Source organism: Mandrillus leucophaeus, unplaced genomic scaffold, assembly GCF_000951045.1.
Source record: "Mandrillus leucophaeus isolate KB7577 unplaced genomic scaffold, Mleu.le_1.0 Scaffold516, whole genome shotgun sequence".
Lineage (NCBI taxonomy): Eukaryota > Metazoa > Chordata > Mammalia > Primates > Cercopithecidae > Mandrillus > Mandrillus leucophaeus.
In genome coordinates this window covers 698,379-721,789 of record NW_012105542.1, presented here as the reverse complement: position 1 = coordinate 721,789, position 23,411 = coordinate 698,379, and the positions used below count along the sequence as shown (strand labels likewise).

At 42.5% G+C, this 23,411-nt stretch overlaps 1 protein-coding gene across 1 annotated transcript in view; it reads left to right on the top strand.

Annotated features, from left to right (window-relative positions):
* The window catches only part of PTPRT (protein tyrosine phosphatase, receptor type, T), a 724,687-nt gene that overhangs the window by 552,713 nt on the left and 148,563 nt on the right, over window positions 1-23,411 (top strand). Inside the window, exon 10 of the mRNA XM_011996484.1 lies at window positions 2,825-2,960. Within this exon, the coding sequence (XP_011851874.1) occupies window positions 2,825-2,960 (136 nt within the window). The remainder of the gene's footprint in view (window positions 1-2,824; window positions 2,961-23,411) is intronic.

Genomic DNA, 23,411 nt, shown 5'->3' with positions numbered 1-23,411 from the left:
GGTTACAGCCTTTCTTCCTTTGGAGCTCACCCCTATTAGGGGTGAATTGCTCCAAGAAGCAATTCATTTTTTAAAATTAGGCAAGTATCTATTTACAAGTGTCATGTGCTTCTCTGTTCAAACCTTAACAGGGTTCAAGTTTGCTGTTACTGATTCTGGATTTATTCATTGTATTCCTCTACCCCCAACCACGACTAATTGTAGACTCTTTGAGAGCAGGAACTGTACCTGTTTTGCTCACCAGTGTATCACCAAATGCCTGGCACATAGTGGATATTTATGATCACTTACTGAAGGAATGAAGTATGAGTCTCATTAGACCAAGCTAATCGCATTGTTCCTAGAGTAACAGAATCCTCTCTAGGGGCTCTTTGCCATTGCACTCCTAGTCTCTAGAACAGGACCTGGTAGCAGGCACACTGAGTAAAATTAGGCTGTGCCAATGAGTGAATGCCCCAGAGACAACCATTCCTCCAAATCTAAATAAAAAGACTCCATCAATATTGAAGAAATTTGGATCTGAGATTCTCCCCTTCCTTTATGCTTGCTACATTGTGGATTAGCCACATCTCAGAAATCATGTCTCCAGCCTGGGAAATGGGGGCTGCATGGGAGCTACTCAGAACCAGCCCTGGTCCCCCCATCCCGGAATGTCAGACCAGCCCTGCTAAAGAGGTGGTGGACAACTCTTTCAGGAATTCTCTAGGCTGTAGATGAGCAGAGTCTACTCAGTCAGCCCTGGAATTTGATGAGTTGGTTTTGCCATTAGCTTGTGAAAGGAATGAATAAAATTCCTTATCCATAAGTCCTTCTAGGAACAGAATCTCTGACTCTACAGACAGCATAGTTTAGCACACAGCTCATGGCCACTCAGTGGCAAAATAACGCATGATTGAATGGATAAATAAAGCACACAACTGTGGTTCACTCACCCTCGTGTTACATTATAATTATCTGTTAAGCAGCAATGATGAGGAGGGAGGCCTGTGCTAGACACTGGCATTAGAGAAATGAATAGGGTGACTTAGCATTCTCACTAGAGACTTGACCAAGCAAACCCAACATGTCTAAGTTACAACAGCTTGGGGAAAGTGCTCTGAGAGAGGAAACTCTTAATGCTCTTAAGCAAAAAAAAGGGGGTGCATCAATGTGCTGGAGGGCTTAAACATCAGTGCATTTGGGGAATCAGGACCATAGCTTTTGGGTAGTAGCATTCCTTCAACTCAAGACTTCGCTGAGTTCTATGAACACATGACTTAAAAAAGGAGAAAACTCAATTTGCTTCCATGAGAACAAATGTGTGTGGGCAGAGACGTCATCCCCTTAGCTAAACACTAAACAACCACAAACATTTAGGGAGCCCTATTACCAGTCAGAGTCTGTGCTAACATGGGAAAACTAAGATAAACGAGACATAATCTTGCCCCTGAGGAGTTTGCAGACCACTGGAGGAGACAGATGTGAAAACAAATAACTAATAATATTGGTGCATTGTAGTAAGAGATATTGTGAGGCATGTGCAAAGTGTTATAAAGTGTTAATAGAATTTAGAGAAGAGGGAGAAACTCTCCCAGGGGCACAGACTCAGAGAAAGTGTATTGGCTGATGAAGAATGAGCTGATGTAGATGTGGAAGAAAAGAAGGAATGAGTTAGGAAAAGGGTGGTTTAGACTTTTAAGCTGCCTCACACTTAAAGGCTGGCACCAATGGGAATATAAACAGAAGCAGGAGGAAATTCACTTAGGGTGCTGGTAACCCCTGGACCACTCTCTAGAATGTCTGAAATCAGATGTTGCCTCTAATCCCTAGTACATAGCATGAAGACACTGGTTTTTGGCATTGTTTGCCTGCTTACTTTGCTATGGCATAAGCAGAATGGTTGTTTTAGGGAGAAAGGATTGAGGAACTAGATGACTTGAGAGCTGGATTCAGGGGTTCTGACCATTGAGGTCTAAAATTGGAATCACAAAACCTGTGGAATTCTGGCCCTTACCTTTATCAGCCATGTGACTTTCAGCAACTTCGCTTGGTTTTCTCATCTATAAAATGGGAAAATCAATATCTCATCTATCTTTGGGAATGTTTGTGAGGATTGACCAGGCCAGATCCATGAAGTTACCCAGCACAGGGCTAAGGATATAGTGATTGGCCAGTTACCTGCCTCCTCTACTGAGGATTATGTCAGCAAGTTAACACCTGGTAGAGTATGTTGCATTAGTATTAAATGCTAAAAATGGAATTCATCAGATTTAAGTGTTTTTTTGAACCCAAGGTGTATTTAAGTTCCCTTGAATATACAAACTTTTTACCCTACCGTTTGTTTCCTATAAAGAACAAAACAAAAACCTCTTTTTATCTTTAAAAATCTAGTGATTTAAATTGTGTTGCCCCAACATAAAGCTATTATTTCCATCATTTACCTAAAAGAATAATGTAGGGTTAGGTATAATTCCACAAGCCCAGGAAATGTTCCATGGTTTGATCTTACTAACAAAGCAATATGAGAGAGAGAGAAAAATCTTAACTTGATTTGCCTTAAGGAAAAGGATGCTTCAACACAGGTACCCAGGTGAGAACCTTGGGCAACTCACTTAATTTCTCTGCACGTCAGTTTCTTCATCTCAGAAGAATGTAATGATCATCCCAACCTCACAAGGAATTGATCCTCAAAAGTTATTACATGGGACAATGTATGTGATGCCCTTAGCACAGTGCCTGGCACATAGTGAGCACTCAACTAAAGGAAACTCTTGTCATTATGATGATTGTCTAGTCACATATGTGGGTGCTTTCAACATTGCTGTCCTTCCCTTTCCCCTCCTAGGTGCCTCCACTCAGAATTCTAACACTGTGGAGCCAGAGAAGCAGGTGGACAACACCGTGAAGATGGCTGGCGTGATCGCTGGCCTCCTCATGTTCATCATCATTCTCCTAGGTGTGATGCTCACCATCAAAAGGAGGTGAGTCTGCTGCTGCCTGGAAGACTCTGCTGACCCGCAGTGACCCCATCACTGCTGTGTGGCCAGGATTTTGCTCTGTTAATCATCGTCCAGTAGGGATCTTCTGATACAACCATTGAGGTCCTGAAATAAGTGGGCCAGCTGTGGTTCATTGTGTTGCTGTTTGAAGGGTGCATGCTGCCTGCTTGGCAGGTGGTCCTGAGGTGGCCAGTTTCTTATGGGCCAGTGGTCCCTATGACTGGGCCACTGCGATGTGCCATGGGATTCCATGTATCACGAATTGAGTCTTTTAGGAGTTAACTGCTGTGTTGCAATCAATCATGTCATCAGGATAGCTTGGGAGCCCCAGGAACATAGATGAGTCCAGAAACACAGTTGCAGGAAAGTAGTGTTTTACCATTCTCACCTCCATTTGCCCATGATTTCCATTGGTCAAATAATAGCATCCCAGGCCGCCCTCTCCATGAGAGATAAAGCCTACAATGATATAAGAGTTCCCAATTACAAGTCCTATTACAGGCTCTGTACTATGCCCTGTCCCACGAAACCTTCCCAGCAGGGTTGCTGTTGCTTGTCACCTCTCAACAGCATGTCTCCCTGGACTCCTCTGGCCAGCTACCAGTTTGCTCATACTGTGTGTTTTCTCCAGTTGCATTTCTCATAAAAGCAAGCATGCAGATTCCTCCCTTATTCCCAAGATTTACTACACCAGCATCTTCTGTTTAAGAGGCATTCACAAGGCTTGAGGATAATACAAGGAAATTACAGAGAGGGAAGAAAATACAAAGGGTAAATATCAGCTATCCCTGTCCCCAGGGTGCACTGGTTATTCCTTTAAACAGGGAGTCTTACTCGCCCCTCTCCTTAGCCCCTGCCTGCCACAATGCTAACACATCTACTTCCCACCTCCACGTCTTCTCAGTTTCAATGCCAGGACCCCAACCTTAGTCTCTACCTTCCCACTCCTCAGTCTGTCATAGCAAACAAAACATTTATCCACATTATAATACTATGTGGTGTATTGTGCCCTGCTCCCAGGCAAAAAAGCCTTCTACATTATTAACCAAACCAACACCTCAGCCTGAAACTCTGGGTTTGCTTATGCACAAAGTTCAGGGCAACCCCAAGAACAAGGGCTGGGAACTTGCTTCCATCTGTAGGATGAAAAATGCTCATCAAATGTGTTTCCCACCAAAACAAAGGGACAGAGTACCCCTGACAACTAATTCCAGCATCTACCTTAGGAACCACATGAATATAAAATGCAGAATTTTTTTTAAAAAAAAGCAGTATCCCCATTTCCAGCGATCAGTGATTTAGAAATACTAGGGTCCAGTCAACCCTCTCTTGACTATGCAAGCACCAGGATGTCCCTCTGTCTCTTTCTCATGATTCTGCTTTGGATCAGTTGTACCTGCCTCTGGCCAGGACATTATACTGTGAGGACATCTTTTCTTGACATTTATTGTCTAATAGGATCATGTCTTGCCTCAAGCTCCCAGCAGAATGGCTTAAGAGCTAAGGTTCTCCTCCAGGCTCTGATGTTCTGGTTGGAGAAACGAGCGGTAACAGAAGGTACTATGTTAATATTGGAGGTGAAGAGCCCTCAAAGGGTTAAGGTCAACACTACATTGTCATATCACCATCATCACTGATAACACATGGCCACATTATATGTCCTGGTGACTAGTCTGTTGCTATTACATGGGGTAGTATATGACTTTTGATTTCCCTGGGGGAGTAAGCACGTTGTACGTGTAAGATCATTGAAATGTTTCTTAGAATTACAGATGTATTAGAGGCAGAGGTGAGTTTGGGATTGTCCACCCAAATTAATGGAACTGAATACCTCTTTGGTAGACCTGGAATTTTCTTATTCTTTGCCACTGATTTGTAAATCAGATACGCTCTTCCAATTTTGCTCTTTCTAAAGCCTGGCTTAACCCACGTCACCATCGTCTGTGAGATTGTGAAGAAATTTCACTTCCTTCTCACAGCTATTTCTGAAACGTGTGACTTTTTGGGAAGGAGGAAAAGGCTTTATGTTTCCAGGGTGGGAGCAACTATAAAATGAGTCCTTTGTGGTAGTTTTAACCTCTTCTGAGTATCTTTATCATCTCTCATGTCTATCAAAACTGTCCATCAGACCCAATCAACAGGCATCACATGATCACCATTTCTCCCCAGGAGGCAAAACCTGGGCATTGCATGTTGTGGGGTGCTACTCAGTGTTTACATATATAGCATCTTTTGAAGAAACTAAGACATTTTGTTGGCCTAGTTGATTGGAACAGTTTACAGATGGGAGGGGAGGGTAGGAGGAGAAAAGGAGAAAATGGGGAAGAAGAGAGAAATTGCACATAGGACTGCACTCTTTCCACTTACCTACAATCCCTTCCTGTGTCTAGAGATGCCCCAAAGGAAAGCAAAATTCTGTGCACCTCTTCTTTCCCAGCTACCCCCAGCTGCATATATATATATATATATCACTGATTAATTGAGTCTGCTACCAACTTACTGTTGGCCAGAATACTATCTACATCTACCTCAAAGGAAGATGTATTCAAGTCAAAGAAACTTCCAAGTAACAGGCTTATCACCATAGCTCAGGATACTACATATGTAGTAAAACATACCTCCTTAACATCTCCTCAGTGTCCTATCATCACCTACAGTGCTTGGACTCAGGAGTTCACAGAGGCCAACACCTGCTGCAACCCGTCCACTGGCTTAAGTTTGCCTGGGTCTTCTCCCTGCCTTCCCTGGGCATGGACATGGTCACTTTCTGGTTTTTTCCTACTCCTAATATGTTCAACTGACTCAAAGCCTCCCTAAAGCTATAGCCACAGATGTTTCCAGCAAACATAAGATGTCCCTAGCTTCTCCCCCTGAAGGTTTGTCATTATTGACTTTAGAGCTTCCTTGCCACTCTCCAAAGAGTCCTTCTCTTCCTATTAGGGGTTTCCTTTTATGACACAGAACTAGAAGACAGACAGAGAATGGGCTTGAGATCCAAGGACGAAGGGAATGGTTTAATGAAAAAAGCTTAATTAATGTATATTTAGATAACTGAAAACAAAATACAGGAGGGAAAAGAGAGAATATCAACAAAACCTGAGAGGTGTTTTGTTGTTGCTTGGTTTTGTTTTGTAATGGGGGGAGGGAGATCTTGAGAAATGAAAAGGAGAAAGGGATATGAGATGTTGGTGGGTGATTTAAATGGGATTCTCTTATAGTTTGAAAGAGAAGTTAAAGTTTAGAATTCTTTTTGCATTATCTTTGGCTGTTTGAACTGGGCTATACTGAATGTGGAACCATATGGAATTAGGATTGCATGGACATACACAGGATGATATGAACATTATAAGAAGGGATCCTGGAGCCCCTCACTGACAGAGTTAACTACCAGTGTGGTTTTAGCCACACCAGCTACACAATATCCATCCTTCTGCTGTCACTAGATAGTGACTCCATCTTTTTCTTCTGGATCTGTTGATCACATCTAGAGATCACATCTGAATGTTCTGTAATTGGTACCCCATGTCATTATGTAGTAAAACGTACCTCCTTTTCATGAGCACCATGTTAAGTCCTGACATCGAGAGAGACCTTCATCACTAACTCATCACTGCGGTCCTGATCATCTTCATTCCTTGCCTCCTCCCCTTAGAACTGTTAGACATCCTCCCCACTCCTCCAAAATCAGCAGTCAAAAGGTTGCATGACCAACTCTATGTTTTCTTAACTTCATACCATGGGGCACTTTGTGCCTTTCATGCAAATTAAGGTGAAAAGATCAAGTCTTATTGCCTTAACCAGCATGTCTCAGTAGTTGAAGGTGTTCATTAGCCACTCACATACAAGAAGGTCTACAATTCAATGTTTGTTTGTGGAGCATGAAATTGTATGTATGCACACACAAGTTTCATATAGTTCAGTTTTATCCCTTGGGACACACTTCCTGGAGTCTGAACATGGTCCCTTAAAACTTAAAGCATGGCCATGCACTTATGCATAGGGAAACAACAAAGCCAAGTTATGCAGGACTTTTCACAAGATCTGCACCCCTGGACTTGTCTGGATCCTCACTAACCTGTCCACCACATTTTAATTTTCAAATAAGAACTAGGAAATTTTAGGGAGGTGTATTCAAAGTTGGTACCATGCATGGTTCTAGCCAGACCCTATCTTCTCCCCTGCTCCCCTGCCCAGCTCTTCCTAGTCCAGCCTGAACTCTGCCAAACTTTCCTTGCCTGTCCAAATGGAAAATTTTGTTCCAAGAGTGTGTTTGGAGTGTCTTGAGTATAAATATGAATGTCTATTCTGACATTTTATATGCATCTCTGGTTATACATCAATTTTCTGTGACTTGTACCTGCCCTCCAGTAGCTCCCAGTCTAATGGATGCACACCTTGTAGCTGTGGACAGAGCATCAGAAAAACTGGCTCCAAATTTTTAGTCCTGTTTATTTGCTGTTAACCTTGGAGAAGCAACTTAACAAATCTCAGCCTTTGCTTTCCCTTCTGCGAAAGGTAGCCAGTTTTATGGGGCTATTCTAAAGATCAAATGAGCTAATTATTGAAATAGGCTTTGTTCCCTGAACCTGCCTAAGGAATTGCAATGCGCAGTATCTATAGAAACATTCATCTCCACATGACCATCAACTGTACCAAGCCAGCTCCAAACCCATTACTAATATGCTAATGGCAGGGTTGCAATCAATGCTCACACACTGACATAATTTGCATCATTTTTCATTTAAACTGCAGCCATATTCTGATTTTAATCTTCCTAATAATCATAGTAGGGTAGGTCTGTTGTTTGTTTGAAAAGAAGAAACTGAAGTTCAAAAAGATCATGTGAGTTGGTGAAGGTTTTGGGCAGAGTCGATGTGGAAACCCAGTCTCTGTGTCTCTAGAGCTCATGCTGCTAACTTCTACTCTGTCAGTCCGTGGAGACTGACAGGAAATAAGCAAATCCTGAACTAAGAAACATGTGACTCACCTTCTGGCACCACTTTCCTCTCTGGGGCTTGTTTTTCCCAATTTCACTATATTTGTCTTTTGTGCATGCTGTTTCCCTCAGTGAAATGTCCTGAGATTTCTCTTAACCTACAAAGTTCCTATCACACTCTGACTCTCAGCCTCTTGTTCTTCCTAGTAGGTCTCCCAAATGTTACCATCTCAGCAAAGCCTTCCCACCAGCCTCCTACCCCAGGAAGATCCAATGATGCTCCTCTGCATGCAACCACCGTGCCATACATGCCAGTCTTCATTTGTGTATTCATCACACTACCCAGTGGTTGTAGTTTTGCTGGCCTGAAGATCAGTCCTCTCTTATTAGAGCTCCATTATCCATATCATCTGCCCCTGGACATCTACCTTGAAAATCCCTCAGGCATTTCATAGTCGAAGCCAAAATCATTACCTACTCCCCAACCTGTTTCCCATCTCATTCAAAGGCACTACCTCCTATCCCAACATCAAACAGATGAGATTCCAACGCCCTGGATGATTTACATTCTCTTAGTTACATTCTCTCTCTTTCTCTATCTCTCTTCTTTTTCTCTCTTTCTCTCTCTCTCTCTCTCCCCCCCTCCCTCTCTCCCCTTCCCTCCTTCCCTTCCCACTTCCCTCCTTCCCTCCCCCCCCTCCTTCCCTCCCCTCCACCTTCCCTCCCCTCCACCCTCCTCTTCCTCCATTGTCTTTTCCCTGGGTCAGACCTCTATAGCCCTATTGCATGAGTTTCCTCACTGACCTTCCTAACTGTGCCCCACTCCTCCAACCTATCCTCCACACTGTAGTCAGCATCATGTTAAAAAATAAAGCTCGTACTCCCAAACCTGTCATCTAAAGCCCTTCAATGGCTTCTTCTCCATAGCCATGGTTCATGAGGTGGGAGTGAGGGAAGAAGCACATGTCTAAGTCACCTGGGGAATTTTGTAAGTGATACTGTCTCCCTGCCCATATGGAAACAAGTTTCTTAGTTCTTCTTAACTTTTTGGTTTTTCTGGGGTTTTTTTCTTAGTTTTTCTGACAAGTCTCCTAAAGTCTCTCACCTCTGCTCCGTAAGCTTTGCTTATGAACTTTCTTCTTCAAAGCCTGTGTTTCTCAGCTCCATGTGACCAGCTATTACCCATGTTTAAGGACTAATTCAGTAGCCACTTTCTCCTATAAACCCTTCCTGACCTTTGATCTAGACAGAATCTCTTCACCATCTGGATCCCCTCTGCGAGGACTCATGTTGTTTTCTGCCTTATACTTTTCCTTTGTATTTGCATCCTATTTCCTCACTAGACCATCAGCTGTCTATTCTGATTCATCCTCGTCTCCAGTGTGCCTTGTAAATACTGAGAATTTCCTAAAAACATATAGAATGGGAGAACCCAGTGGAATTAGAACAGATCAACTCTCTATGCATTGTACAAGAGAGCTTCACTCGGAGAACAGACCTAAATGTCAACATTAAGCATTGATGGTTTGTGCACCAAGTCCTGTGGTAGGAGGGTGGTAAGGCAAGGCTGGAGGGCAGTGTGTGGAAGACATACCATGGTCTGTGCCTTCAGAGAGCACATTGTCTACCCAGAAACAAAACGAAACAAAATAATGAGGCAATCAGAAAAGCTAACTCAGGCCAAGCTAAAAGAGGCAGTGCACGTTATTAAGGGTACTACAGATCAGAAAACTGAAATGGAAATAGAGTTTAAGGAAATTGCCTGCAATCACATAGCTAATAAATGGCAGAGTTGGGTCTCAAACTTGGACAATCTGATAATGGAGTCCATACTCTGAAACATCATCTAATCTGGATTAAATATAAAACAGGACCTGCTGAGATGCCAAATTGTGTGGCATAATTTTGAGTGATTTGTTGAGGTGGGAAAAAAGCCCAAACGCCCAAACAAAATATGTCATCTTCTGTTCATCCTGTTCTAAACTGCTCCTTCCTCTACACCTGAAAATTAAATCCTGCTCCTTCTGCTTGCACTCACGTGGGCAGCCACTTAAGCTGGGAACTTGGAAGTCCTCTTCAATGTGTTCACTTTTAATCACCTTTTGATTTTGTGTCTTAACCACCTTACACACTGCTGACCTTCCCCATCCCCATGGCCCCTGCAAAGGAAGCCCCCAACAAATATTTCTTGTGTTGGCCAGTCAGTGATTGTGTAACCACAATCACTCTGCCTTTGACTTTCTCCTCACCCTCCTGCTAAAAATTATTCACCTACAACAAATATTTGGCCATGTGACTTCTTGGGTTTTCCCCGTAACCTATGGGACTGAGACCAAGCTCCATAAATTCTTTGGGAACTAGCCCTTCCAACATCTTTCTGTTCCCACTTTGTTAACCCATCTGCCCAAACCACAAACACAGTTCCATCTGCCTAAACATTCCCTTCTCCTCTCCTCCATCTGACTTCTCTTTTACTTTACCACTCAGGCATCCCAGATTCTGGGCTATCTTGCCTGTTTTCCCTCCTCACCCCTATCCCCAGGTATAGACTCACAGCTCCCTGCATTGCCTTATCATAGAACTGATCATGACAGAAGATAATACAACATAATAGCTATTAATACAGGCTCTTTAAATCAGACTCCCTGGATTCAAATCCCTGCCATGCCACTTAACAACTGTGTAAACATGAGAAAGTTGCTTAACCTCTCTGAGCCTCACTTTTCTCATCTGTAAATAGGATAATAATGCCTCATAAGGTTACTGTGAAGATTAAATAAAATAGTTCATGCAATATACTTAAAACAGTACCTGACACAGAATTGTTCTCCCACTATTTAAGTGATAGCTATTATCATCTGCTTTATAATTTGCTTGTCTGACTCTCTCATAAGACATATGGGCTAGATTAGGATCTCATTTGTCTTTCTGTCTGTACTTGACAGAGATAAGGATATAATAGACCCTTGAGAAGTTTCCACTGGATTAATGATGGAAAGATGGATAAATGGACGATGGATGGATTATTGGATGGATGGGTGGGTGGGTGGATGGACAGATGGATGGATGGATGGATGGATGGATGGATGGATGGATGGATGGATGGATGGATGGATACATGCAGGCATACAGGCATACATGCATGCATGGATAGGCTCATGGATGGATGGATGGATGGATAGATGGCTGAACGGGTGGGTTTATGATCTAGATGGATGGGTAGAAAGTCAAATGGGTGGTTAGATAGACAACTTTGTCCTGTTTAAATTGTATGGAACAAAAGAAAACTGTGCCTGAAGTCAATCCTGTCAGCTGGCTGAAATAAGGTTCTGCAGTATGTGATTTATTAAGTTTGGGGTTATTGTTTTGTTTTGTTTTGTTTTCTAAGCACAGCTGTCTTCCCGCTTAGGATTTTTGGTTTCAGGCAATCTGTTACTTGCAATATCACTGTATTCTTGTAAATTTAGACCTTCAGTAAATCTTCTTCAAGGTTTAGAAAAAAACACACATGTAAACTGTTTTGGTCACAGAGTAAAGACCTGTGATACTTGACCTAGAAGACTTTGCAGTTTAATTGGGAAAAAAGATTCAATGAATAGAAGTTTGTCAGTTACCATTATCCTGAAGTTGCCTTCCTGCTGGGTCAGAGACAGCACCAGAAGGCTTTTGGTGACACCCAGGATAACTCAGAAAAGCAACTTGGAAAAGGTGGTCTGTGGTTTGAAGGTGAAGAAGGAAGCATGTTTTCTCAGCTCAGGCCAAGGTGAATCCTGAAGGTTGACAGCAGAAAAACTAGGTCAGAATGCTCAATGTAGCTGAGGAGGAGGTGGCCGCTGACAGTAAGGGCATTCAGCTCGGAATGGAAGCCTTGCAAATGGTCCAGAGATACACAGAGCCTTTGACCTAGTGAGATATGGACAGTGAGAGTAATTTTATCTGCTCCTCAGGGTTGTGGGGAGGATTGAAAGAGGTAAGTTGTGACATCCCAATGCCTGACTCCCCAAATTTCTCAAGATATATCCATTTTCTTCCTTCCTTGAAAGCAGCACAGGCTTGAGGTCAAGAACATGAGCTATAAGCCTTAGAGCCATGTTGCTATCAAATCCAGTTACTAGCTGTGTGATATGAAGTTACTTCTTGTTTGCCTCAGTTTCTCCATCAGAATAGTGGAAATGGCAATAATACCTATCTTTTAGGGCAGCTGTGAGGAATACATGAGTTAATAATGTGTGCTAAAGCTGAGAACAATACCTGGCACATAGTAAGTGCTGTATAAGTATTTGTTCTTATTTTATTATTCCTAAAGAGGGGAACACTTTGTTCCTGGTGACCAGAATAAAAAGCAGTAAACCTTATGTCTGTGGATGAGGTGCAGACATAAACCACCCTTTATTGAGCCCTAATACATTCCAGATGTTTAGATTAATATCAATTTAGATTAATGTAATTTACATAAAATACTTTATATATTACATATCATATCTAATGTGAGTATAATTTAGATTAATACAATGCTAGTGCCTATGGTGATTCTTGGGAATACATAATTATTGCCCCCAAGCTTGAGAGAGAGAAACTGGGACTCAGGGCTGTTTAGTGACTTGTTCGAGGTCATGCAGTTAGTCAAGTGATGGTGCTGAGATGCTAAGGCTTATTGTATTTCCACTCCTCAAAGCTGTTTGAGCTGTCAATCATCTATGCTGTCCACCTTAGTGCATGGATCAGGAAATAGAGGTCCAAAGGGAAGAAGAAGAACTTACTTGCCCAAGATGTCACAATGAGCAATTGAAAGATCTGAGATTATAATGCTGGCCTCTTGATTCTCAGCTCAGTGTTCTTGACAATACAGAAAACACAGGTGTCCTATAAGTCTTCGTCAAATGGATCCTGAGTTTTATGTCCCAGGGGAATCACTTTCCAGACACTGAACCTGCCAGCAGTGAGGTGGAGAAATGATCTCCTTACAGTGCCAACCTGTATGGCTGGTGAGGGGGATTTGATGACTTTCTGTAGGAGCTTCCAATTCCCACTCATCGCAGTCCCCAGTTCTTCACCTTCTCATCATCTAGGGTCACCGTTCTTTCAGTCTAGGATATTGAACAGTTTTCTCTGTGACCAGATCTTGCTGCACTGTGGCTCATTTTCCCCAGCTCAGCCCCTTAAGGAGGTGTGGGGCTTTCCTTCTTCTGTGGCTTCCTATCTTTTAGACTCACTTTCCTTCTGGTATGTAGGGTTGGGCTTTGCCAATTGATGAAAGAAAGACTAGAGATAGCCCCATCTTGGGAGCTTTGGGTATTTCCTACTTGAGATGGGAAAATTTAGGGCTATGAAGACATGTCCCCCCACTCCGCAGTTATAAAGACTGTATTTTCCTGTACCAAGCAAATGGGATAATGGTTGCAAGTAATCAAATAATTCAAGAAAAAAGGAAACCATTCTTGTCTACTCAGATGGATATTTGGAGACCTGAATTATCTAGCCATTTTTCTCAATCTGCAAATGTATCACTTATTGTCACGATAGCTAAATCTGATGTGAAATAAGAACATGCCTATTTATTTTCTTACAACATAAGAAAAGTCATAACAAAGGGAATATCATGCTTTTATCTGAGTTTTGTGATTGCTTAGAAGCCAGGAGCCAGTAGGGACATTGGAGAGAGATTGAAGCCAGTGATTTGGCAAGCTTTCTTTTAGAGAATGGAATTCTCAGCCATATAATATCTTAAATGAAACTTCGATGTATAAAATAGATTAAAGTGCAGGTGCTTTGGTGGATGGTGGGGGCCAGCAGCCTCACTTGCTCAGTACCCTCCTTCTTCATTACACAGTGCCTGCTATAGAACCCCCAGACTTCTGTGAACACAGTTTGAAGATTACTGATCTAGTTTAATGCACCTAAGGGACAGATGCAGAAATGAAGGCACGGAGAGTTTATTCAAGGTAGAGTCCGTTCAGACTGAAGGTTGGAACTCCTCCCTCTCAGTACAGTGCTCTTCCAAGATAAGGTTGGACTTTGTGCTGGTCATCTACTGCCATGTAACAAACTACCCCCAAAATCTAATGACTTAAAGAGCAACAGTTATTTATTTTTCTCATATGTCTTCACTTTGGGCAGAGCTTAAAGGGAATGACTTATTTCTATTCTGCGATGTCAGTGGTCTCAGCTGAGGTATCTTGATTGGCTGAAAGTAGAATGGTGGGGGCTGGTGGGACATTTCTTTCTCTTTATGTAGTCTCAGAGGCTCTCCTATGATCTCTCCAGCATGGTAGCCTCAGGGAAATTGGGCTTCCTCTATGGAGACTGAGGGTTCTAAGAGAGTTATGGACAGAGCTGAGAGGCTTCTTATGTTTTTCCCCAGCTTGGAAAGTCCCAGAACATAATTCCTACCACATTCTGTTCACACAGGGCCAGCCCTGACTCAGTGTGGAAGGGCACTCCACAAGGGCCTGAATACTAGGAAGTGCAGATCACTGGGCAGCCATCTTGGGTACTGGCTACATGATTTCCTTGCTTTGGGTATGACCTTACTAAATAGACTCTGATGTGATTCTGTCTCTTCTGAAATAGAGGAGACAGAAGTTTAGTGTTGCTTAGATCACAGGACATTATCATAGGGAAGAGTGGTAGACTAGTCCTAGGAAGCCACAGAGAGCTGATCCAATACCCCCACCCACCCCCCGCCGACCAAAAAAAAAAAAATCATAATTATAAGGAAGCTAGTTTTGGCTGACCATAAGGAAGAACTTTGAAACAACTACAACAGCCAACATGAAACTTGGCTTCCTCTGTGTGAGGCCATGAGCTCCCCTATTATAGAAGAGGTCTCTCTTGTTTCTTCTACTACTGGAAATATCTGATTCTCAGCGAAGATGATTAGTAGAGGAACTTGCATCTCCTTGAGCTTAGGGATGCTGAAATAATATGTGCATTTCTAAGAATCAAGATTTCATTAAAAATCTAATTCTTGTTTGTTTGTCTTTTCTTTTTCCCCCATTTTGGACATTTCCTTCATCTGACTGCCCATCAATATATAGAAGAAATGCTTATTCCTACTCCTATTACTTGTAAGTATCGAGCTGGTGTTAACTTTGCTTCGTGCCCTGTAAGGGAACCTGTAGCATGCATTTCCTGCACCAACCAAGTGTCTGTTAGTTTCTCATTTTCACTTCTGTCTAAGCTGTCTGTAGCCTTCAAGTTTTTATTTTGCATAAATATGTTCCATTTGAAAGTGTACTGTCATTGTTCAAGTTCGTTATGTTTCTGCCATATTGGATTTTTTTCCTCTTATTTTTAGAGATGTGAAGGGCTGTTTCTCCTTTGTGAGTGCAATTTTCTAGTTAGGAATCCCTGAATTCCATCAAGCAGGGGACCAAATCCTGCTGTAGGACTTGCACACATAAGACAGAATCACAGTCTTAGCAACTTCTGAATCCATTTGTTTTTACCTGGAGAATGGGTAGCCCTGGGGGCTCCAAGTTTAGAAAGGAATTCGTTGGCTGTTTCTGCTATTTCAGAAAATCTGCAGGGATTCATTACTTTATCTAGAACCAGCCTCACAGGTGAAAGAAACATCCAGTGTCTTTGCTTTGGGCTGGGATTATGTGTTTGGTGTTTAGCATTATTTATCTTATGTTATCAGTGCATTTTGTTGGAAGTTATAGATGGGTGCTTGCTTATCCATTTTTTTGCACTTGCTAAAAAATAGTGATTATTTTCCTTATTAATAAAACAGAGGGCCGGGTGTGGTGGCTCACGCCTATAATCCCAGCACTTTGGAGGCCAAGAGGGTGGATCACCTGAGGTCAGGAATTCAAGACCAGCCTGGTCAACATGGTGAAACCCCGTCTCTACTAAAAATACAAAAATGAGCTGGGTGTGATGGCAGGTGCCTGTAGTCCCAGCTACTCAGGAGGCTAAGGCAGGAGAATTGCTTGAACCCAGGGGTGGAGGTTACAGTAAGTCAAAATCGTACCATTGCCCTCCAGCCTAGGCAACAAGAGCAAAACTCTGTCTCAAAATAATAACAATAATAATAAATAACAACAACAACAGAGATTCTCAAAACATAAGAGCAAAGGAGAACAACTCTGTACAATAGATCCTTGGTGATAAAAAGTTAGAAGGCCCCTGAACTAGTCCCACATTCCTAATATGCACTTTCTATTTTTGGAAATTGAGAGGTTGTAGGGACTTTAGAAAGAGACTGAAGGATGTGAATTCATGGCACATCCAGCTAGCAAAAGAGTGGGATTAAAACAGGTAATGCCTGTCTTCCAGTAAAGTGTATTACTTATCACTCCGTGTCTTCCCTCACCTCTGGCAAACTCAGCTTTATGAGAGAGGCTGTGCCTAACAGCATTACCTGCTGAAGACTTCACAGATAAAGATGGAGCCAGCAAAAGGCTGCCCCATCCCCTCTGCTCAGTGTTGGGTTCACAGGTCTTTAGGATGGGTACTACCATCCTCATGTTATATGGGAACAAATGGACCCCCATCACCAATACTGGAAGTACCAGATCACTTATGCCATGTGTTTATTAATTCATCCCACAAACATGCTTTGAACATGCACATTATGTTTCAGATGGTCTGGATGAAGAAATGACTAGAACCCAGAGGTTCAGCCTCACAGTATTCAAACCTATCTAAGAGACTAGCATAACATCACCTATTAGAAACGTCAGCTGAGAGACGCCTCTACATACTGTGGTACAGGAGCACTTAGTTGAGTGACAAATTTTTTATATTGCAGGGGATAGTTACCAGTGTATTCAGAGATGGCTTTACACATTACTGAAAAAATTAAAGTTCTGATTAGAGGAAACTGCATCTGCAAAGGAACGGAGGTACAAAACAATATGGTGTGTCATTGCTATGGTGGAAGGAGAATGAGCTTTAGGAGTGATGCAGCTCTGGGCTCATGTCCTGCCTCTATCATGCACTGGTTATAGAGCCGTGAGCAAATTTTCTAAACCTTTTGATTCTCTTTTCTCTTAATTATAAAATGAGGATAATAGTGCCTGACTCACAGAGTCGTTGTGAAGAGGAGATGAGATGATTTTGTAAAGTGCCTGGCACAGAGTTGACACTCGTGAAATATTAGTTTTGTTTATTTCCCCTTTCAGAAACCACAGAGTTCATGGCACAAATGGTAGTCCCTGAGAGCCCCTCTGTTCTTCCAGGGCCTCTTAGGTTATGCATGTTTCACAGCAGATGTGGGCATACAGGGACCCATCACCACCTCTGGCATCTCACCCCCATCCTTCTATCAGCCAGTTTGCCTATCAGGGTCTTTGAATGCCCACTTTATATAGTGTTGTGTGCTGGGTGCTGGGGTGGAATCCAAGATGAGCAGTATGAGAGGACAGAGGATGGATCTGCACATACTTGCAGTTGAAGGTCCAATGATTTACAGGCCTTTCAGTTGGTGCAGACATTAAGTTCTGTGCCACAGGTCCCAGAGCAGGAAGCTCATACCAGTAGCAGGATGCAGAAGCATCTGGATAGGACACAGGGTTTCCATAATTATCTTCATTTTATATTCACCAACCTCAGGGCCCCCATGAGGGTCATATATTGTATGCCACTGCAAATAGCCTGCCTTCTATAGAGAAACCTTAGGTGATTAGATTTTCTCTTAAGCACCGTCTTCCCTTCCCAACTACCACCAAGCACTTGTGAGAGATGAACCAGTTCCTAGACTTAAAGGGATCGAACAGGTAATATATGTTTAATCATTTATACAGGAGAGGAAAATAGGAAACCACCACCACATGCCAAGTATTTTGTACACACATTTGCTCACTGAGTCCTTTGAATAGCCTAGTTCAGTAGGTACCATTATCCCTATTTAATGGGAGAGAAATTGCTGTGAGAAGCTAAGTCATTCCCCCAAAGCTACCCAGAAGTAGATGGGAGGGAGAACAGATTATCCTGGAAATAGAGACCTCTTGGGGTGAGAAATGGTCATGAGTCATATGCGTATGACTCTAGATATATTGCAATGAGAATGCTGGTGGAGCTCCCAAGCAAAAACATCCCTTGGGAACTTGGAAATGCAGAAGTGGAGTCTAGATGGGACGTGGATGTTTGGAACCTTCCCCTGAGAGGTGGCAGATGAAAGTGCCAGGTGAATGAAAGCAGGCCTGAAGAAAGAGGACAAGAACAGAGGGCTAAGGGCCAGGAACTGACCAGGATTATAGAAATAGAAGAGGAGAGGAACTGGCAAAGCAGACAGACAGATAGGAGTAAAACATAAGGCCCAAGAGGAGAAGGTTTTTGCAGCAGGGGGAGTTAGTTGGCCATAGCAGATGATGGATGGGGTGGGCTTGGGCATGGCCTTGACATTTGGCCGTCAGAAATCACTTGCACAGGTTTTAGGGATGAAGATTTAGGAGGAAGCCATCCTGCTTAGGGACCATGAGTAGGATCACCTTTTTTTGTAAAATGGAGGAGAAACATGATACTGGCCTCCGGACGGATTAGAAAGTCCTGGGCAGAGATTTAGTTATAGTGGAGGAGCCTGGGCAGAAGGAAGGGGCTGAAGATGCTGGAGGCGGAGGCTATGGACGGGAAGGTCTGGAGGCTAGGTGTTTGGTCACAGGCAACAGTGTAGGAGAGGAGGAGGGACAGGCCTCGGAGACCATAGGATTGAGAGAGGCATGGAGATAAGGAAGAGGAAACAGAAAGGAAAGGATGTCCTCCTATGTGCTAGTATATACCCCGAGGGGGAGCCTTGGAGCCTCACTCCTCAGTGTGTGGACCATGGACCAGCAGCATCAGCATCACCTGGGAGCTTGTCAGAGATCTAGCATCAAGGGCCCCAGCCCAGACCCCTGAATCAGAATCTGCATCATAACAAGGTCCCAGGTGATTCATATACATGTTAGAGAATCACTGACTTAACTGGAGTCTCACTCGTCTTATCTATAAAATAGGAAAAGTAATATCCTCCTCATAGGTATTAGGGGCCCCTGGTCCTTTTAATGAATAAACACTGATTTCATTGAAGAGATTGGTTAGCCAAAGGGTGTCCTCTCTTCAACACACTTTGACTAACCAATCTCTTCAATGAAATCAGTGTTTATTCATTCCACAAATACTTGTGGAATGCCCTCTGTATGCTAGGCATTGGACAAGGTTCTGGGTATATAGGAGTTAGCACAAGTAAAAATCCCTACACACGTGGAGCTTTTTTAGTAGAAGAGGTAGAAAATAAACAACATATATAACAAAAATAAATAGTATGTAGTGGTAAGAGCTAAGAAGAAAAAATAAACTAGGGAAAGAGGAGATAAAGTATGGTGGGGGAGGAGCAGAGGAATTCTATTTTTCCCCCAAAATAAAGAGGCCGTCAAGTGCTCTCCATCACTGAAAGTATCCCTACACAAGAACAGTGGTCCATAAATATTTTCCATAAGGAGCCAGACAGTAAATCTTTTCGGCTTTACAAGCCAATGTGTTCTGTGTCGCATCTCTGCACCTCTGATGTTGTAGCATGAAGTCATAGCGATGTGTTTGAATCAGTGTGGCTGTGTTTCAATAAAACTTAATTTTAAAAAACCAAGCAGTGGGCCAGATTTGGCCCACAGGTCACAGTTTGCCAATTATTGCCCTAGAGTTTTGAGAGTAGGGAGAGGGTGAGGTTCAAGATTCATCCTGTTTTATTGAACTCCTGCTATGTACTTTACCCTGTGCCTGATACTACAGGCACAAAAGTGAATAAGGCACACCCTATACCAGACTACAAAAGGGCAGAAGTTGAAAGGCATTACCAGTTGGTCCCTACTATATATACTCACCCAATGCTTATAACAAGCCCTGCAAAGTATATGTTATTTTGTTGATTTTATTTAGATGTTAAGACTGAAGTTTGAAGACTTGTCTATTGCTCACAGCCAGAATGCAGCAGGGTTAAGTTTGAGCTCAGGACCACATGGCCCACAAGCTCTACCCATTCTTCTTACTAAGCTCTGTTCTTTGGGAGATGGGGGCACTTCTGCCTGGACCATGTGCTTGGAGCACATCAGCCAGGTTGCAGAAGAGCCAGGTACCAAATGTACCTGTCTGCCTGTAGGGCCTCGTTTCTGTGCATGGCCATCAGTGCCCTGCTAGGGATAAGAAGTGGTAGCTATTCCGGGCTGGCAAGGAGGCTGTTGGGGCAGTCCTGTCTCTGCTGTCCTGGGGATTGGCCACGTGATGTGGCTGGTCTTTCAAGCAGTGCTGTGCACAGGCAACATGCTGAGATGAGTCAGAACTGAGGGCACTGAGCTGCTGCATCAGAGGTAGCCAAGGGGTTAGAGCAAGAGGTTGCAAAAGGGGTGTTAATGACCAGGATAAGTAATAGCCCAATAAAAATCGAGCTATGGAACAGAGGGACTTGGGAACCCAGGGACACAGGATAGTTAAAGATAAGGCCCATTATTTTCTCTCCAGTGCACACACACACAAATGTGAATAATGTGGGTTTTGGTGTCAGGCCTATTTCACAATTCTAGGTTTGCCTCTCCTGTGAGATTGTTTCCACCTGGAACACTCATAGAACCACTCTGAGCCTCAGTTTCTTCATCTGGAAAATCGTGATAACAGCGGTGACTTCCCAGTGTTTTGGTGAAGGGCAGTGAGAGAGTGTACATGTAGAGTGGCTGGCACACAGTAGGTATTTTATAAATAGCAGCTACTATTCCTCACATTCTGAGCTGACAAAAATGCTTCTCTGGGATCCCTTTTTGCCTTTCTGTAGTAAAGCAGACCCCAACAACTTCAATTGTTCAGTGTTTGCCTTTTGAAAGGATATTAAGAGTTGGCATGTGTCCACAGGTTAATTTACCTCAAGGTATGTGATGGGCACAGTAATTGTTTTGAACAGAGGTATTTTAGTGTAGTAGTTCTTGAGAAAGCGCAAAGATGTTTACCAATTGTTCTGGCTGAGAGAGAGCACGTAACTACTTCACTTAGCCTTGGACAAATGCCTTGTGCAGGTGTCTCCAAGGCAGAAAACCGTGACCTGGGCTGGTTTCTGTCTGCAGATACTCCATGGGACTCCTGGGCTTTTCTGTAGCCTTCCAATTTCCTCCATCTCAATATATTCAAATCCTACGTCATTCTTCAAAGTCCAGATCAAACACTGCCTTCTACAAGAAGTCTCCCATGATTCTCTCCACCTGTGAGAATGGCGCCTTTCTCTGAACTGCAGTTGCTTTATATTATGGGCAGGAGCAAATGTGTGTTAAGGGTGTTGCTTGCTCATTAGAGTGTTCTCCATGGAACTCCTAACACATACAGTGAACCCCAGTAAGTGCCTGTGTAATGAGTGAAGGAACAAGATGAATTTAAAAGACATACAGCTAAAGTCAACAGGGGGGTACTCTGTTCTTGAAAAGAAAAAAAAATGACATCAATTTTTAGATAACTCTAGACCTTGTACCTTCCTTGCTTCTGTGACTTTAAGGCCATTTTTACTTCTATTTTTGCATCTGTGTGACCTGGACAAGTCACTCAACTTTTTCTGAATCTCAGTTGCCTGGTATGTAAAACAGAGATTAAAAAATGCAAACTGTACAGAAGAAGTCTCACAAAGATTCAATGGACGTAATGTAAAATGCCTAGCACATAGTAGGGCCTCATCAAAATAAGAGACTGCTCCTTTCTTCAAAGGCATATGCTTTTCACATCATCAGCTGCTGTGAAGCAGATTATCATTGCTTCAATATATTTAAACAGGTATTTTAAAATGATTCCATCAAGAAATACTCAAAAGTTATTTAAGGTAATTTATCAGCCACTTTGAATAAAAATGAAGAAAAAATAGGAATAGAAGAAAACCATTTAAAGATGCTAAATATCAATTACCAGCAAATATCAAATAATCTACAGCAAACATGTTGATAGGTGAAAATCTAAGACATTTTCAGTCAAGACTAAAGTGGTTACTAGCAGTGTTGCTGTTCAGCCAAGAGGAGACCCTTGGTGGGAATTCTGATTCCTGAGTGTCACCCCCAGTTCTGCTCAGTCTCTTTAAAAGCACGGTCTGGGGATCTGCATTTTAACAAGTATCTCAGATTCTTATTTTTCCTGCTGACTTTGAGAACAACTCTCATGACATCCTCACATCACTCTGATTTAACTGTCCCTTTAATAATGTTTATCCCTGCAGTGCATTCTTCCTGGAATTCTTCCTATCCCCCTTGTGTGCCCAGAAAATTCCAGTATCTTTATAAAGGGAGTATCATTGTTCTGTACTTTGGAGGCCCCCTCCAATTTCCACAGAGCATGTCCATAGTGCTGGGCTCATATCTTTGTCGTTGCATTTATCTTTTGTTCCTTCACCCATTGACTGACTAATTCATGATCCCTTCCCAGGTTATCCTGCCCTTGGCATCTTTGTATGTCGGTCTCCATGTAGAGAGAACTATGTACTACTCATCATTCATTTCCCAATGACTAGATCAGTGCCCAGGACAAATCAGGCATCATAACATTGTGTTGATTAGATGAATGAACGAACATACGTGAGTGGTTATATGTGTGGAGTTGATACCCTTCCAATCTTGTTTTGTCTCTCATTGAGTTACAGTATTCCATTCTCTAGAAGTTTGTTAATATCCATGTTCACTTATTTTGGCCGATGGTGATGATAGAGCTTTCAGATCATCTATTTTGTAGTCTTATATGGGTTTATGGATTTTAGGTTTAGAAATGTTTCATTGGTACTTGCATGACACAATTATAAATGTGTAAAATTAATGGCCGCTATTACAATGAGATATTAATAGATATAAATGCGCTGGGCTAGACCATGTGTATGGATAGATTTGGATAGGGATTACAACCGAACGGATGCTTTATTGTTTACTCTATTGAATTGGAGTCTAAATGCATCAATCATGCATACCAAGTAGAGCAAATCTGTAAGTCAGAGGCTCTGTCACTTTAATCAGGAAAAATACAAATTTTCCCTCCAAAGGTGGCAAAAGATGTTTATACTTCAGTTATAAGTTTATACCTAAGTTTAAATTTTATTATGTTGGTGCAAAAGTAATTGTGGTAGTTACTATTTTAAAAAGGTAAAATGTACCTTGACCGGCAAAAACTGCAATTACTTTTGTACCAACCTAATAATACCAACCAGGTGTTAGTGATGTCTTGAGGCTTAGAAAAGACTGTCTGTGACTCTTAATGCTTCTACCTCATAAACATACTTGAACTTTATAAAGAAGGTTAATGAGAGTATGGAGATTCCCTGCTAACAGAAAGGAGTACCCTACTGAGATGTGGTTAGAAAATTCCTGTGGAGGACACTGTGATGTGCTCCTCAGATCCCCCTTCAAGAATGAGGGGGCCAGGCATGGTGGCTCATGCCTGTAATCCCAGCACTTTGGGAGGCCCAGGTGGGTGGATTACCTGAGGTCAGGAGTTTGAGACCAGCCTGGTTAACATGGTGAAACCCCATTTCTACTAAAAATACAAAAAATTAGCCTGGCATGGTGGTGCAT